Source organism: Lucilia cuprina, chromosome 6 (assembly GCF_022045245.1).
Source record: "Lucilia cuprina isolate Lc7/37 chromosome 6, ASM2204524v1, whole genome shotgun sequence".
Classification (NCBI taxonomy): domain Eukaryota; kingdom Metazoa; phylum Arthropoda; class Insecta; order Diptera; family Calliphoridae; genus Lucilia; species Lucilia cuprina.
The window spans coordinates 40,630,037-40,643,555 of NC_060954.1; the positions used below are offsets into that span (position 1 = coordinate 40,630,037).

At 32.9% G+C, this 13,519-nt stretch overlaps 1 protein-coding gene across 1 annotated transcript in view; it reads right to left on the reverse strand.

The window, feature by feature from the left end:
* The window catches only part of LOC111675740 (putative sodium-coupled neutral amino acid transporter 11), a 46,829-nt gene extending 34,110 nt beyond the window's left edge, over positions 1-12,719 (reverse strand). Inside the window, exon 1 of the mRNA XM_046955695.1 lies at positions 12,664-12,719. Within this exon, the coding sequence (XP_046811651.1) occupies positions 12,664-12,669 (6 nt within the window). The 5' untranslated portion in view covers positions 12,670-12,719. The remainder of the gene's footprint in view (positions 1-12,663) is intronic.
* Positions 12,720-13,519: the final 800 nt, after the last annotated feature.

The following is a 13,519-nucleotide window of genomic DNA, read 5'->3' on the forward strand; positions in this document are numbered from 1 at the left end:
CACCATACAAGTGGACCTCCAAAAAAAAAACAGCTTTGACGACCCTAACTGTTTTAGAAGTACAAATATAGTGATAAATTTTACATAAATAAATTTCAGATGAGCCGAAATCTTTTTACAAAATTCTTTGAGAATCGGTCCATTATTTATCCTACCCTCCATATAAGGTCCCCTTCAAAATATTACTTAAGGGATCATTGCTTGCGTAAACATACGAGTTATGATATACGGTTATGAAATTCGACATAAGAATCTTTTATACAAACGTCAATCTTGCTACCGAATTTCATGGGAAATATTTCGGTAACTCCCCCGTATAGGCCCCTTTCAAAAAATTATATAAACACTAATTACTGGCATAAAATCGATGGTACACCGATGATATTCAATGTAAATAAGTTGAATATTAACCAAAATCGGTCTACAAAAGGTTATCATAGGTCAATAATTGACTGTACCCCTCAATTACAAGCAGCGATTTAAATTGATATAAAAATGAACATAATTCTTCATTCCGAATTTTATGAGGACTGATCTATAACTGACCGCGGACCCTACGCAAAAGTTTTGGTTATGCAAGTACGAGTTTGCATTGTAGGGAAGCATTCCTTTTACGATTAGATGTTGGGTATATAAGATTCGTCACAGTCAAATATATAGCATTTTACAAGCGCGACACTACTTGGTCACCAAAAAGAGTGAAAAAAGACTCAGTTTACTGATTAGGGTTATAACTAAAATGTATGTTCACATAAGAATTTAGTAATAATTTAAAACTTAAATTTATAAGTGTTTTATAAAACATTTAAAAAATATCCTTCATTTCCCTAAAAGTCCTTCATTTTGTGATTGAATACAACAACAAACGGACACCTATTATTACAGTGATCGATCGATATGTTTACACTTTTATGGATTTTAGCACATAAATAATTCATAACATAAACTCACATAATTTGCTGAATTAGAATTTCAGTATATATATTTTTTAAATATTTGTAAAAAATTCCTGTTTATATAAAGGATTTTGCCTGAATGTTAAAGGTCAGTCGGGCATCACATATTTTATACATAAATAAAATCTCTAATGATTTCATCGTACAGTCATCTATACATGCATATGTTCATACACATATTAGGGAGGACTTTTTTTCTCATAACACTCTATGCACGAATGGCGTTTAAATGGGACACAGAAAGGAAAACAACATACATACATATGTTTAATAACGACTGCTTACTTAAAACACTTTGTTTCATTCAGTGTATTAGATTGAATATGGCGTCAACAAAGTTTGACAATTTTTTCGATAGTCCAAAGGCAATTAGGACTATATGAGCTTATAGAGTTACGTATAAAACTCTATAGGACTGAAGAAAGAACATAACTGAATACTTTTCCAGCGCTAAGCTTTGTATCATATGACCTCAAAGAACATTGGAATCTATTAATTGTTTAGAAATGTCAGAATTACTTCAAAAAACGGAAAGGCAGAATAGTGAGATATTGATCCCAGATCAAGAATTATTGAAATATGTTGTTAAAGGAAGATTATAAGCTGAAAAGCTGAGAACTGAAATAAATTGTCTCCTTTTAGATCACAACACCCAACGAAGAGTTTAATATCCTAGTTTGATGATACATTTCTTACTTGATCTAGCATGTGGAAGATTGTTGAATGATTAATTAGTAAATTGGGGAATTTATGCGAGGCGAAGTGTCAAATATAGGCCGATCCTCACAAAAGTTGATAGAGAGCTTTTGGCTTATACAACACATGTTTATGTCGAATTTCATCGCTGTATTCTCGTTTCTGAGCCAGCAATAAGCTTTCAAGTAAATTTTTGAAAAGGACCACATATAAGGAATAGGGTCAATTATGGACCGAAACTCACAAAAGTTACTAGAGAGATTTTGGCTCATACAAAACTTGTTTATGCTGAATTTCATCGCTGTATTCTCATTTCTTATAAGAACCTAATATAATATCTCATTTCTAAAGAGAACCTAATATGAGGAATATACAATGGGATTTGTAATTTTTGCTCTGAGTCGAAAGATAAGAAACCGTTTTATGTACAACAGACATTGAATTTGCTAAGAAAAGACTCATAAATGACTTAAATATGATTCGAATATGATTTTAAAAGGATCAGTATTTCGACTCCAAAATTACTCAAAAAATATTTAATAATGAGAAGGTATTGATCAGAAGAGAGGCTCATAAATGATTCTTTTATAAGAATCGCAGATAGAGTAACATTTCATCTATACGAAAGTATCACGTATGATCAGGTGGGCTAGACAATTGAATATATGGTGGTATCATGGGGACCCTGGCTTCATGCTGGATATATATTAGAAGAGTCGCAAATTGGGTAAATTTTTATCCATATGAAAGTATCACTTATGATCAGTTGGGATGAACAGTTTAATATGTGGTGGGTATTATGGAGACCCTGACCTCATGCTGATCATATATTAGAGACGACACGGTCTATGAGGGATCAGTATGCGTTAAGCCTGTTGTTCCATCCCGATCTCAGATGTGCCATAGCAGCTATTCTTTTACGTTGTAGGTTCTTCTGCTATGGGTGGTGGGCGTCCTCCAAGAACGACATTCATGCGGTAATCTGAAAACGGGGTATTGATGACGTTTTTATGAATGTCGTTCAAAGCTATTGTATACGAAATCCGATCCAAGGAATGCTGCACATATCTTCGTATGCTCCCCTCATATACACGAAGCTCCTTCCTGTTCCTTGACTGGGAGGACCTTCGTTTTCTCGTACAGCTGGTGCTTCGGTGTTATTTTCATACATCCCTTTACAAACCGTAGAGCAAAATTTTGGCAGCTTTGAATATTTCTCCATTGGGTGTCACTCAGCGAAGGAGACCATACTGGAGTAGCATAATTGATCGATCACCGGCCAATTGTTTTATAGATTTCTTTGTCCATTCCCAAAATGCTGCCGACTAGCGCTTTGAGGACCTTGTTTCTACTTCGCAATCTGTGCGTGATTGCAGTGGCATGAGTTGAAGAGGTAGAAAGGCTGTCAAAGGTACCCCTAAAAATGTTGGGTGGTTGACAGTGGGTATTTTGTCCTATCGACAGCGGCCCCTAAGTTCAAGTTTACCTCCTTCGTCCAGGTAGTAAAAAGTAATGCCGAAGACTTCGCTTGAGATAGAATGGAAATATTGTTACACCTGTTGTTATATTTTAAAGTACCATTTATTGGTACATTTTAAGAAATTACATCCAGGAGATTGAGTTTCTGGAACATTGAAATATAACAGCATGTTTGCATTCTTCTTGTTATGATTTGTATATTTTTTGTCCTTAACCACCCTAATGCATATGTATGTATGTATTATGTCGATTTAAAAATTTCACATTGCTTTAGCACACAAAAAGCGAAAGGATTTTCAAGGAAATCACCAGCAACAACATCGACTGTGACCATAAAGCATATACAATAAATCAATGGTCGGCATATAGAGAACAAGTTACAAACAATTTTCAAACCCCTATTAGATAACACAAAGTTATTTAACGCTAAAAATATACTCATTTTTATATATATTTTTAGGAATTTCGTTAGTATTTCTGTCCCTTTTGACTAAAGATGCCAATCACTGCACTTAATAAATTTATTTGAAAATAAATGTGTGAATATTTGCAGTCTATTTTTTATATCCACTATTAAATAATGTTTCGTATTAAAGCTTCCATTAAACGAAATGGAAAAAACTAATGTAAGTTAAGGAAATAGGTGTCGACTGACTGCATTCCATTAAGTGTATATATGTATATACATATGTATGTGTGTACATATGAAATTATAGTTAAATATTGCAGTAAATTAAATTTTGTACATTTTATTCATAAATGAATTTATATTTTATTTACTCTACAATATTTTAATAGCTTTATGGGAAAGATGCCAACAGGAATATTTTTAAAAAAAAAGCCAACAATATTATTTTTTAGGAAAGACCTTTCAATAACTGCCAATAATCTTAATTCACTAAAAAATAAAATCACAATTTTAATTTATTTTCTTTGTACTGCGAATATTTTAATCTTCAATTAAAAAAACAATACAAATATTAGCAATTTTAATACTTGGCACGTTTTTAATTAATATACAATATTAGAAAGTGGTATTTTTAAAACCAAAGAATCTTAATGAGTCCATTCATTTATTCATTCATTCATTCATTCACCTATCCTTTCATTCATTCTTTTATTCATCCCACAACTATACAATATTGTAAAAACTCATTTATGAACATAACACACACAAGCATCAAAAAACTAAAGAATAAAGGATGTTAAATTTAAGTACCCTACACCAGTTTAGTGTGGAGTTTATATTGGGTTTGTGCTGAAGTATGTAAAGCACAAAAATGCACGTCACCAATCGGCTCAAAATCCTTTTCTGAGTTAATTTAGACATGTCCTTCGTCCGTTCGTTTTACTGGCTATAAAGCCAGTGTTCTCTTGACTGGCACCATTTTCAAGACAACTGGATAAAAGTTGGCACATAACCCTTTTGACCTATTGAAAATGGTTAAAATCGATCCTTAATTTCTCCTAGCCTCCATACAACAGATCCCACAAAAAAGGGGTTTTGATGTGGGGTATCATGTGACCACGATCGACTTAAATTTCTTACTCAAAAAATTATTTTGAATTGATCGGTATACTTTAAGGTGGGTACAGGACCAATATTTTGTGTGTGTTGCAAACATTAGCACAAACGTATAATGGCCTTCCCACTATAGTGGTGTAGGGTATAAACCAATTTTAATCGAAAGGGACTTGCATTTAATTACTTCGGAAATACGTTCTCCGCGTTCCAAGTCATGCATATTTCCAAACAATACAAGTATGAATGTATAGTCGGGCGTAGTCGACCATATGATACCCTACACCAGTCAGTATGTATGTTAAAAATGGGGATTAGTTAGAAAAATAAAGCAATTGGGTGTCTTTTTAACTTTATTTCGGTAGTGTCATTTAAAGTTCTATAAAACTAAGTTTTGTCGACTTTTGTTGACATAATAGATCATTTAAATTAATTATAAGCCCAATGGCCCTATTTAGGGGATGCGGTTGTATGGGGGCTATTCGAAATAATGGACCGATTTCAACCATTGGGCCAAAAGAAGCGTGTGTGCCAAATTTCATTCAATTGTCTTGAAAATTGCGGCCTTTACCTTGCGCACAAGGTTTACATGGACAGCCAGCCAGCCAGCCAGACGGACGGACATAGCTTAATCTACTCAGAAAATTATTCTAAGCCGATTGGTATACTTTAAGGACGAATATTTTTTTTATGTTACAAACATCAGCACAAACCTAATATACCCTCCCCACTAAAGTGGTGTAGGGTATAAAAATCATTCATCATGTTACGATATAACTCTACATCAAGCGTAATCATTCATCATGTTACGATATAACTCTATATCAAGCGTAACATGAGCTCGGGCTGAATATTGAAAGAAACAAGGAAGGCTGATGTCACTTGTGTGAAAACCGTATTAAATAGTGCTTTTTTTAGATGTATTGCAGTGTGTAGGGTCCGTTCTGGCTTGCTCTCTTTACATATCCGGCAAATTTATCCACATTGTCTATAAGTTGAGTAAATCGGTGACTTATTTTGAAAGTTAGTATGGACTAATAGATCGAAATAGTGCCCTATTTTGAATCTAAACATCTTAAAATCAAATAATATTTCTAAGGGTTTGGAGTTTGCTCCATTATTCCAGATTAATTTTACTCTACTATAGAAGAGTCCAAAGGAAATTACAAACATATTTTATATTAATTTGAATTAAAATGAACTACTCTAATTTAATTAATTTTCCGTACATATAACTCGTTTACAACAAAACTGTCATAACTCAAAAAAAGTTTTATTGTTTTAAGATAAATGCCTTTGAATATTTTATGAGATTTCACTATGAACTTTTTTAAATAAGTTTTAAACTAATCAAGAGATTTGAAAATTTAAACTAGATATCGATTTTAACAAAATTTTGACTTATCACATATTCGTAGTAATGACAAACGATTTTTGAAAATAGATGAAAGAAGAACTTTGTGAAAAAAGAGCTGAGAAGACTCTGAATGCGGCCTTGAGCTGGGCACAACAGAGAGGTCTCAATGTTAGCCAGGCGAAGACAGAAATATGTCTTTTCACAAGAAAGACTGAATCCTGCTTTTTGGGCAAGAAGATACCGGTGACAAAGTTAAGTACTTGGGTATTATCCTTAACCGGAAATTAAAATGGAGACACCAAATAGAGAACAGGATCTACAAGGCACATCGGTGCTGGGCGATTTGAAAGAAGACCTATGATCTTCTTACATGAAATAAGGTCTTAGTTCTACTATGACAAGTGTAATTAGACAAATTTGGACAAAAACTGTAATAACAAACTACTACAGAGAGTTCAGCATACATGCTGCTTAGATATAAGAGATGTCATGTGTACTACTTCAAACAATGGTCTGGAAACGTTGCTCGATATTCTAGCCATTGAAACATTTTAACTAATATTTTATAACAGCTTGTCCTATCAATGTATACTGGACACACTGGAAAGTTATACACAATCACCGGACATGCCTAATCGCATACCAGACACAGAATATTAGAGCAAATACTAGTAGAAATCCGTTGCTACACGGATGGTTCCAAATTGGAGGAAAATTGGCCTTGAAGGTCCAGAAAGTGAATTAGCATAAATGTTACAGATAGAAGGCAATTAAGGTGATATCAAGGCCACTCGGGAGCAGTCAGCAACGAAAGGGCAAATGTAGCAGCTTTAAAGGGAAGAGATCTCAAGGTTGTTAACTTGAAAAATGCAAAATTATTCTTTCTACCTAAAGCTGAACTATGAGTGAGAGAATAACACAAAGATCCTTTGTGGCGACCCTGATGTGAGCAAGACGGGAAATCATCTCAATATGAGCAAGTCTAATTATGATGATAAGAATACTGAGTGAACGTCTGGATTTAGACGAATGTAGTCCATGTGGTGAGGACTTTGAACTCTTTGCAATTTATTTGCCACTGTCAGGAATTCGTCGCAATAAGACCTAAATATATTGATAGTGATGTTATTCAAAAAAGAGAATAACACAAAGATCCTTTGTCGTGACACTGATGAGAGCAAGAGGGAAATCTACTCAATATGAGCAAGTTTAAGTACGGTGTTACGAATACTGAGTGATCGTCCCGATTCCGACGAATGTAGACTATGTGGAGAGGCCAATGAAACTATGGAGCACTTTCTTTGCCACTGTCAGGCATTCGTCGAAATAAGACCAAAGTATATTGAAAGTGATGTTATTCCAAAAAAAAACATTCCTCACTAACACTAAGTGAAAATTCATAGGAATTACATCCAGGAAAATGAGTTTCTAAATTCTGAAAATTAACAATTCAGTGAACTACGTTTTTATAAAAAGGAGGTGTTTTTATTCTCCTATTATCAACCTAACATAAACATGTCAAAGACTTTTGAATCGTGCACATTTTGTATTACTCAATTAGAAAACTAAATTTTTTTTAGATATACCAGTTTCATAGTAAATAATAGAAATGTACTTATATGTATTTTATTATCGAACGCGTAAAGACTTTCCATCAGTAATGCAGTTTATTTATGATATAATCAGTGTCAGATTATAATATTAAGAGACATGCATCAATAATGATAGTAAAAAAAACATAAAGCTGTAAAAATAGCCAGCAAAAACTTTAATTACAATTAATATAAAAAATAATTTTAAATGGATTACACTGCCAAAAAAGGAGTGTGTGCCAAATTTCGTCCAGATATCTTGAAAATTCCGACCTGTTCTTTGCGCACAAGGTTTACATGGACAGCCAGCCAACCAACCAGGTGGACGGACATACCTTAATCGATCCAACGGCCAACCCAATATACCCTCCCCACTAAAGTGGTATAGGGTATAATTATTAATACTACTATCATCAATAAAAGTATATTGGAATCAGAATATATGAATGAATATATACATTTATGGGCTTAATACCTATACTTTATAGACTTTTCCATAAACTTGTCCTCGCTACTGTTTTCCTGTTTTTACTGAGCGTTCCGGGTAAAGTGTAGGGGAGGTGGTGACGTAAAAATCTTCTCCCACCTATCGTTTCACATAAACTTAGAGAGGGCAGATTGTCCACTACCTTGTTCCCCCAGGGGGAAGGTTACCTGGTTTTTATTTTAATTCCCTGAAAGAAAGTGCTAACAATACCTCTAGTCTTCTGGGACTGCAAACTGGTGATAGTCAAATGATGAGTTGGTTAAGGTAGCTTTGAGATCCATGTAGTGACTGTGTTTTAATATCCAAATGCGAGGGGAGAAAATATTGGTTTAAAGACTGATTTATTCAGTGATGGTCAAAACGAACTACATACAGATATCTGAATTCTCTTTGCGGTGCTGTTGCCATCATATCAGAAGACACTGTGTGATCTGACAGAGTAACTTATGCTGCATTCTTGAGTATCTTTTACTCTTCGAGTAGTAGGGCACTAGTACAGGTTGGGTAATTTTCCGGTTGACATTCGGTTGTTGTCTGTCTGGAACTGAAGTAAATTGGTAAAATTTCGGCAATGTTTCCATTGCCCGATTAGAGACTAGTTCCGATACTTCGGGGTGGGTTTTATAGCTGTTGCAATCGTATAAGGTTGCATAATGTTTCATGAAACGCCCATTTTTTGGGCATTTATTGGATTGATTTAACATTGAAAATTCCCACATCCTTTGTCACATTATCTCAACATATAAAAAGGATTCTTATCTATTGGCTAGGTAATTCCGACTACCAAATACGTCTAAAGGTACCACTGCCAAATCAACAGAGCCTTATGATGTGGTTGTTTGACTGAAGGACGGGAAATCTGCCTGAGTGGATCACTTGAGGGCAAATCGAGACTATTGGCTCATCAGGTGCGTTTGTTGAGGTTTTGGAAAACCCTTGTTTCTAATTCGCCCGGCACTTCTCTTCATGTCGAGGTAGCATTGTGCTAAATGTCATTCCGCAACGTAATCACTTAACAAGAGATTAGATATTTAAAATATTTCAGCAAATTTCTTGCATATGGACCGGCAAACCGAAGTCAACAGGTGACGCAGAGTATTCTGTTCTAAAATCTACCCAGTAGAAGAATAAGACCACAGTGTAATCAGTCCATCAAGGTGGTGTATTCCCTAAATACCCGAAAATTGGATACGGAGGTATTCCTCTAAATTAAGGCAAATATGCGGTAAAATAAATGAATCAAACCTCATAAATATTTCTTAAATAGTTTTACATTCATCAAACCCAGAAAGTTATGTAAATTATTTAAAATTAATTTAACAATCGGTCCCATTGTACCTCATCATCAACTGATTGTGTAAATCACTTCAATAAACTCTTTGGGGCAACACCAACAAAAAATTGTAGCAATTAAAAGAAAAATGTTTACCTTCTATTTTTTCAACATTTGTTCGGTCCCAACTCATTATTGAAATTGTTACAAACCTTTTTTGGCACCCCTTTTAATTGTAACTCCCAGTTACATTTGTTTGTTACACCGAAAAGGTAATATTACTTTCAGTTGTTCGTCCTTTAGCCCCAAAAATTTGTTTGTTTTTATTTGTGTAAAATTTCCTGAAATCAGTTCAAGCAAAAAAAAAAAAAAAAACAATTCATTTTTTCATTCACTCATTTACTTATTCATTCATTCATTTTCATTGTAAATGTAAATATTTGAATTAATGTCGACACCTCGAATCCTTTGGGGAGGTGTTTGTCATTTATAGAACATGTCTCATTGTCTGCTCGCCAATACACATAGAAAAAACTTGTGTGGTTTAGCATACTAAACAAAGTTGTAATTTTCCCAGTTGTTTATCAAAAATGTAATTGGTTTAAATGTAATACAACTGTTTCAAATAAATTTTTGTTTCTAGTAACATTACAATGGTCATGTTTTCACTGTGTATTTCAACCATTTTTAATCCAATTTAACAGGTATGTTGGTATAGGTCTGTAACTTTGTGTGGTGTAAATGCTTAAAAATATACTACATGTATATGTATATGTAAATATATAGTCTCTGTATTTGTGTTTAATGAGTTTTACAAACACACCACAATGTCAATGTTATTGACATTTTACAGAAAAAAAATTAAACGAGTTTTTGCGACATTTAAAATCTGTTTAAATGTTTAATATTAAAGCCTTTTAAATAAGATTTTAACAGAAATAAACATAACCACTATACCCAGCAGAAATAAAACGAAGTACATCCAAAAGAATAACATTTATCATCACTTCAAAGGTAGCACTAAGTGAATTTGTTTACCTTCTATGGAGATGATGTTTTTTGACTTCCAAAAAAGCGAAAAAAATCCAAATTTGTTTAAAATTCAAAGTATATTTATGGACCGATCCTTATAAAATTTTGCATAATGATTTTGGATCATAAGAAACTTATTATGTCGAACTTCATCGATATATTCGTATTTTAAAACAAAATATGAAAGCTGCATTTCGAGGGGCCACTTGTATGGGGGCTATCCAAAAACATAGACCGATATTGCCCATTTTCAATACCAAACAAACCTTACCTATAAGAAATATTTATGTGAAATTTCAACTCTGTAGCTCTTTCCATTCGGACTCTATCGTGCTTTCAACAGACAAACAGACGGACGGACAGACAGACATGGCTAGATTGTCTTAGAATTTAATGAGTACTTTTGTATACATTTGTGGGTCTATGACGAATATATCGATGTGTTACAAACGGAATGACAAAATCAATATACTCCCATCTTTTTTGATAGTGGGTATAAAAAGGGCATAACTCCTATGATAAGCTTGAGTTAAATTCATCACTTCTTCAGGTCTTTTTCAGTACTTCTATGGACTAAATTCTACTTCTTTGTAGCTTCTTTGGAAGTACTTTTTTGCTGGGTAGTATTAGATGCTGGTGGTCAATTTTAAGAGAATTTAAGTATGTTACCTTAGTCTTAGTCTTAGACTTTAGTCTTTATTGATCGTCTTCTTCATCATTTCTGTATTATAAGTACTAACAACTTGTTTTAGGGACAGCTACAAATAGACTGCTAAGGTTAAAGAGAATTTTAAGGAGAGACCTTGTATGGTAGATATGGCCAATTATTGAGCGATATAGAAATAATTTTTCTTTGTTGAACTCCATTAATATAAAACCTTAATATGTAAAATTTTGTATATGTAACGAAAGTAAAGATTTCCAAATCAAAATTATAATAATGAATATTTTAAAGGAAAATCATTAATTTCAGTTAGTTAGCTTAGTTAGTTAGTTAGTTAGTTAGTTAGTTAGATAGTTATTTAGTTAGTTTGTTTGTTAGTTAGTCACATAATTCTTATGGACTTTAATAAATTTACTTCGCGAAGGTGCTAAACGGTCAATTTATAATGGAGCATTGAGTAAGAGAATAGACCAAAAATAAAAAAAGGTAAACGTATTTTTAACCACTTATATTTCATCATCATTGTCATCAAATATAATCTGTTATTCACCACAAAAGTTCGTAGAGCAGGAGTAGCACCTATCGCTATAAGAACACAGATGCCAAGACCGAATAACTAGAAAACCGAGTAATCGTTTTGAACACATTACCAAATTCTATTAAGTTTTTGTTATTGAAAAATATATAGCGCCAAATCTGCCCCATCCCCTTGGTGTATTTATCCAATAAGTGAGGTGGTAGCGCCGTTTTTGGTCTGTCCGGAAAAGTTACAAAAAATAAGTACATTAAGATGGCATACGAACGATTAAAATGGATAAAACTGAAGCTAACAAACATCAAAAAAAAAGTGGCGTATGGTCCCCCTTCTACTCGACTTACACTTTGTTTCAATATTAATCACCTACATAAAGGGTAAGTAAAGATTTCGCTGTGACCATAATACTCTTTTATTTCTCCAAAATATATTTCGTTTTAAACTTTAAAAATATCATTATACAAAGTATTGTCATGTAAACGGTATTAAGGTAGAATTTTCAAACTAGAAAAATTTCTTTGATTCGTATTTTAATATCTGAATGGTCTAAAATGTTTATGTTAAAATATATGATAAAAATTTTCCAAGAAATTTTGTCGAATTCTTTTCATAAGTGTGTTGTAAAATTTTTAATAACGAAATTCTTTGCAACACAATTTTTCCTAATGAAAATATGTTCGAATGCAAAGTGTAGACAAACAGGATGATGATGATGACATACTGCAGATTTCTTTAATTTTTTTATATTTATTTTTCTCTACATTACAACACGTTCGAATCTTGGCACCACAAAGACAGTCTAACAAAGACTTAAACTACTACTAAGTATTTGGGTAAGAGATAAAAAAGGGGTAACTATATGTGGAATTACAAGAGAAGATAATATATATAGGAAATAAAATAGTGCAGTGCTGGGGATAAAGAAATAAAGAAGTGCAATAGCATACATGTTGCAGGAGTACGTGTATGGAATGTTTTGTGGCGGGTTTATGACAATAAATAGTGCAGAAAAAAGGGATGTAGTGGGTTTAAAGTGCGAGTGCAAGTTTAAAACTTTAACTTGTGTTTACCTTCATTAAATTGTTAAAATCATTAAAAGGGTAACCCTCTGTTGTTGAAACATCACTTTCCTATAAAAAAGAAAATAATTTAATACCATTTTTTCATTTTACAATATTCATAAATTAATATTATGTTTACATTAGAAAAAAAAGTTAAATCAAAATATTTTACATTTTACAACGCTCTGTTTAGACTTTATAAATTTTTAATGCTGAGCTTTTGATTTACAAATGTTTTATTACGCATTTATAATTTATATAAATTATTAACATTTTATTAAATGTGTTATAAACAGTTTTATGTATTTTTGCCATAAAATTTTTTGTCCTTTTCATTTTACTACGCAAACACAGTTGTGAATCCCCTTTAAACATCATGAGTAAATCCTTGAAAACTTTGGGGAATAAAAACTCATGTTCGTTTTAAGGGGTTTTCTTGTAAAGTTATAAAAGAATGTTATGTCAAGTTTTATTTATGTTTTTTTTTCAGCAAGAAATTATTTTATTCGAAACAGTAAACAATTCTGTATCATCTTTTTAAAATTGTACCCAGCAAAAACTTGTTAATAAATTACATAACCACTTAATTTTCATTGAGTACTACTTACCGTCCGCATTACTTTTAAGTGTTATTATAATGACTTACATATTAGTGGCCTCCGGTAGGTTAATGGTTAGTGTTCTAGTCTGGTAGACCGGAGGTGGTGGGTTCGATTCCCACCTAAAGTACTGGCGGTATTTCTTCGGATTTGATGTATATATGTACATCCTCCTGTTAAACTAACTAACTAACTAACTAACTAACTTACTTACTAACTAACTAGCTAATTAACTAACTACATATTACTTAGATAGATAGCCCACA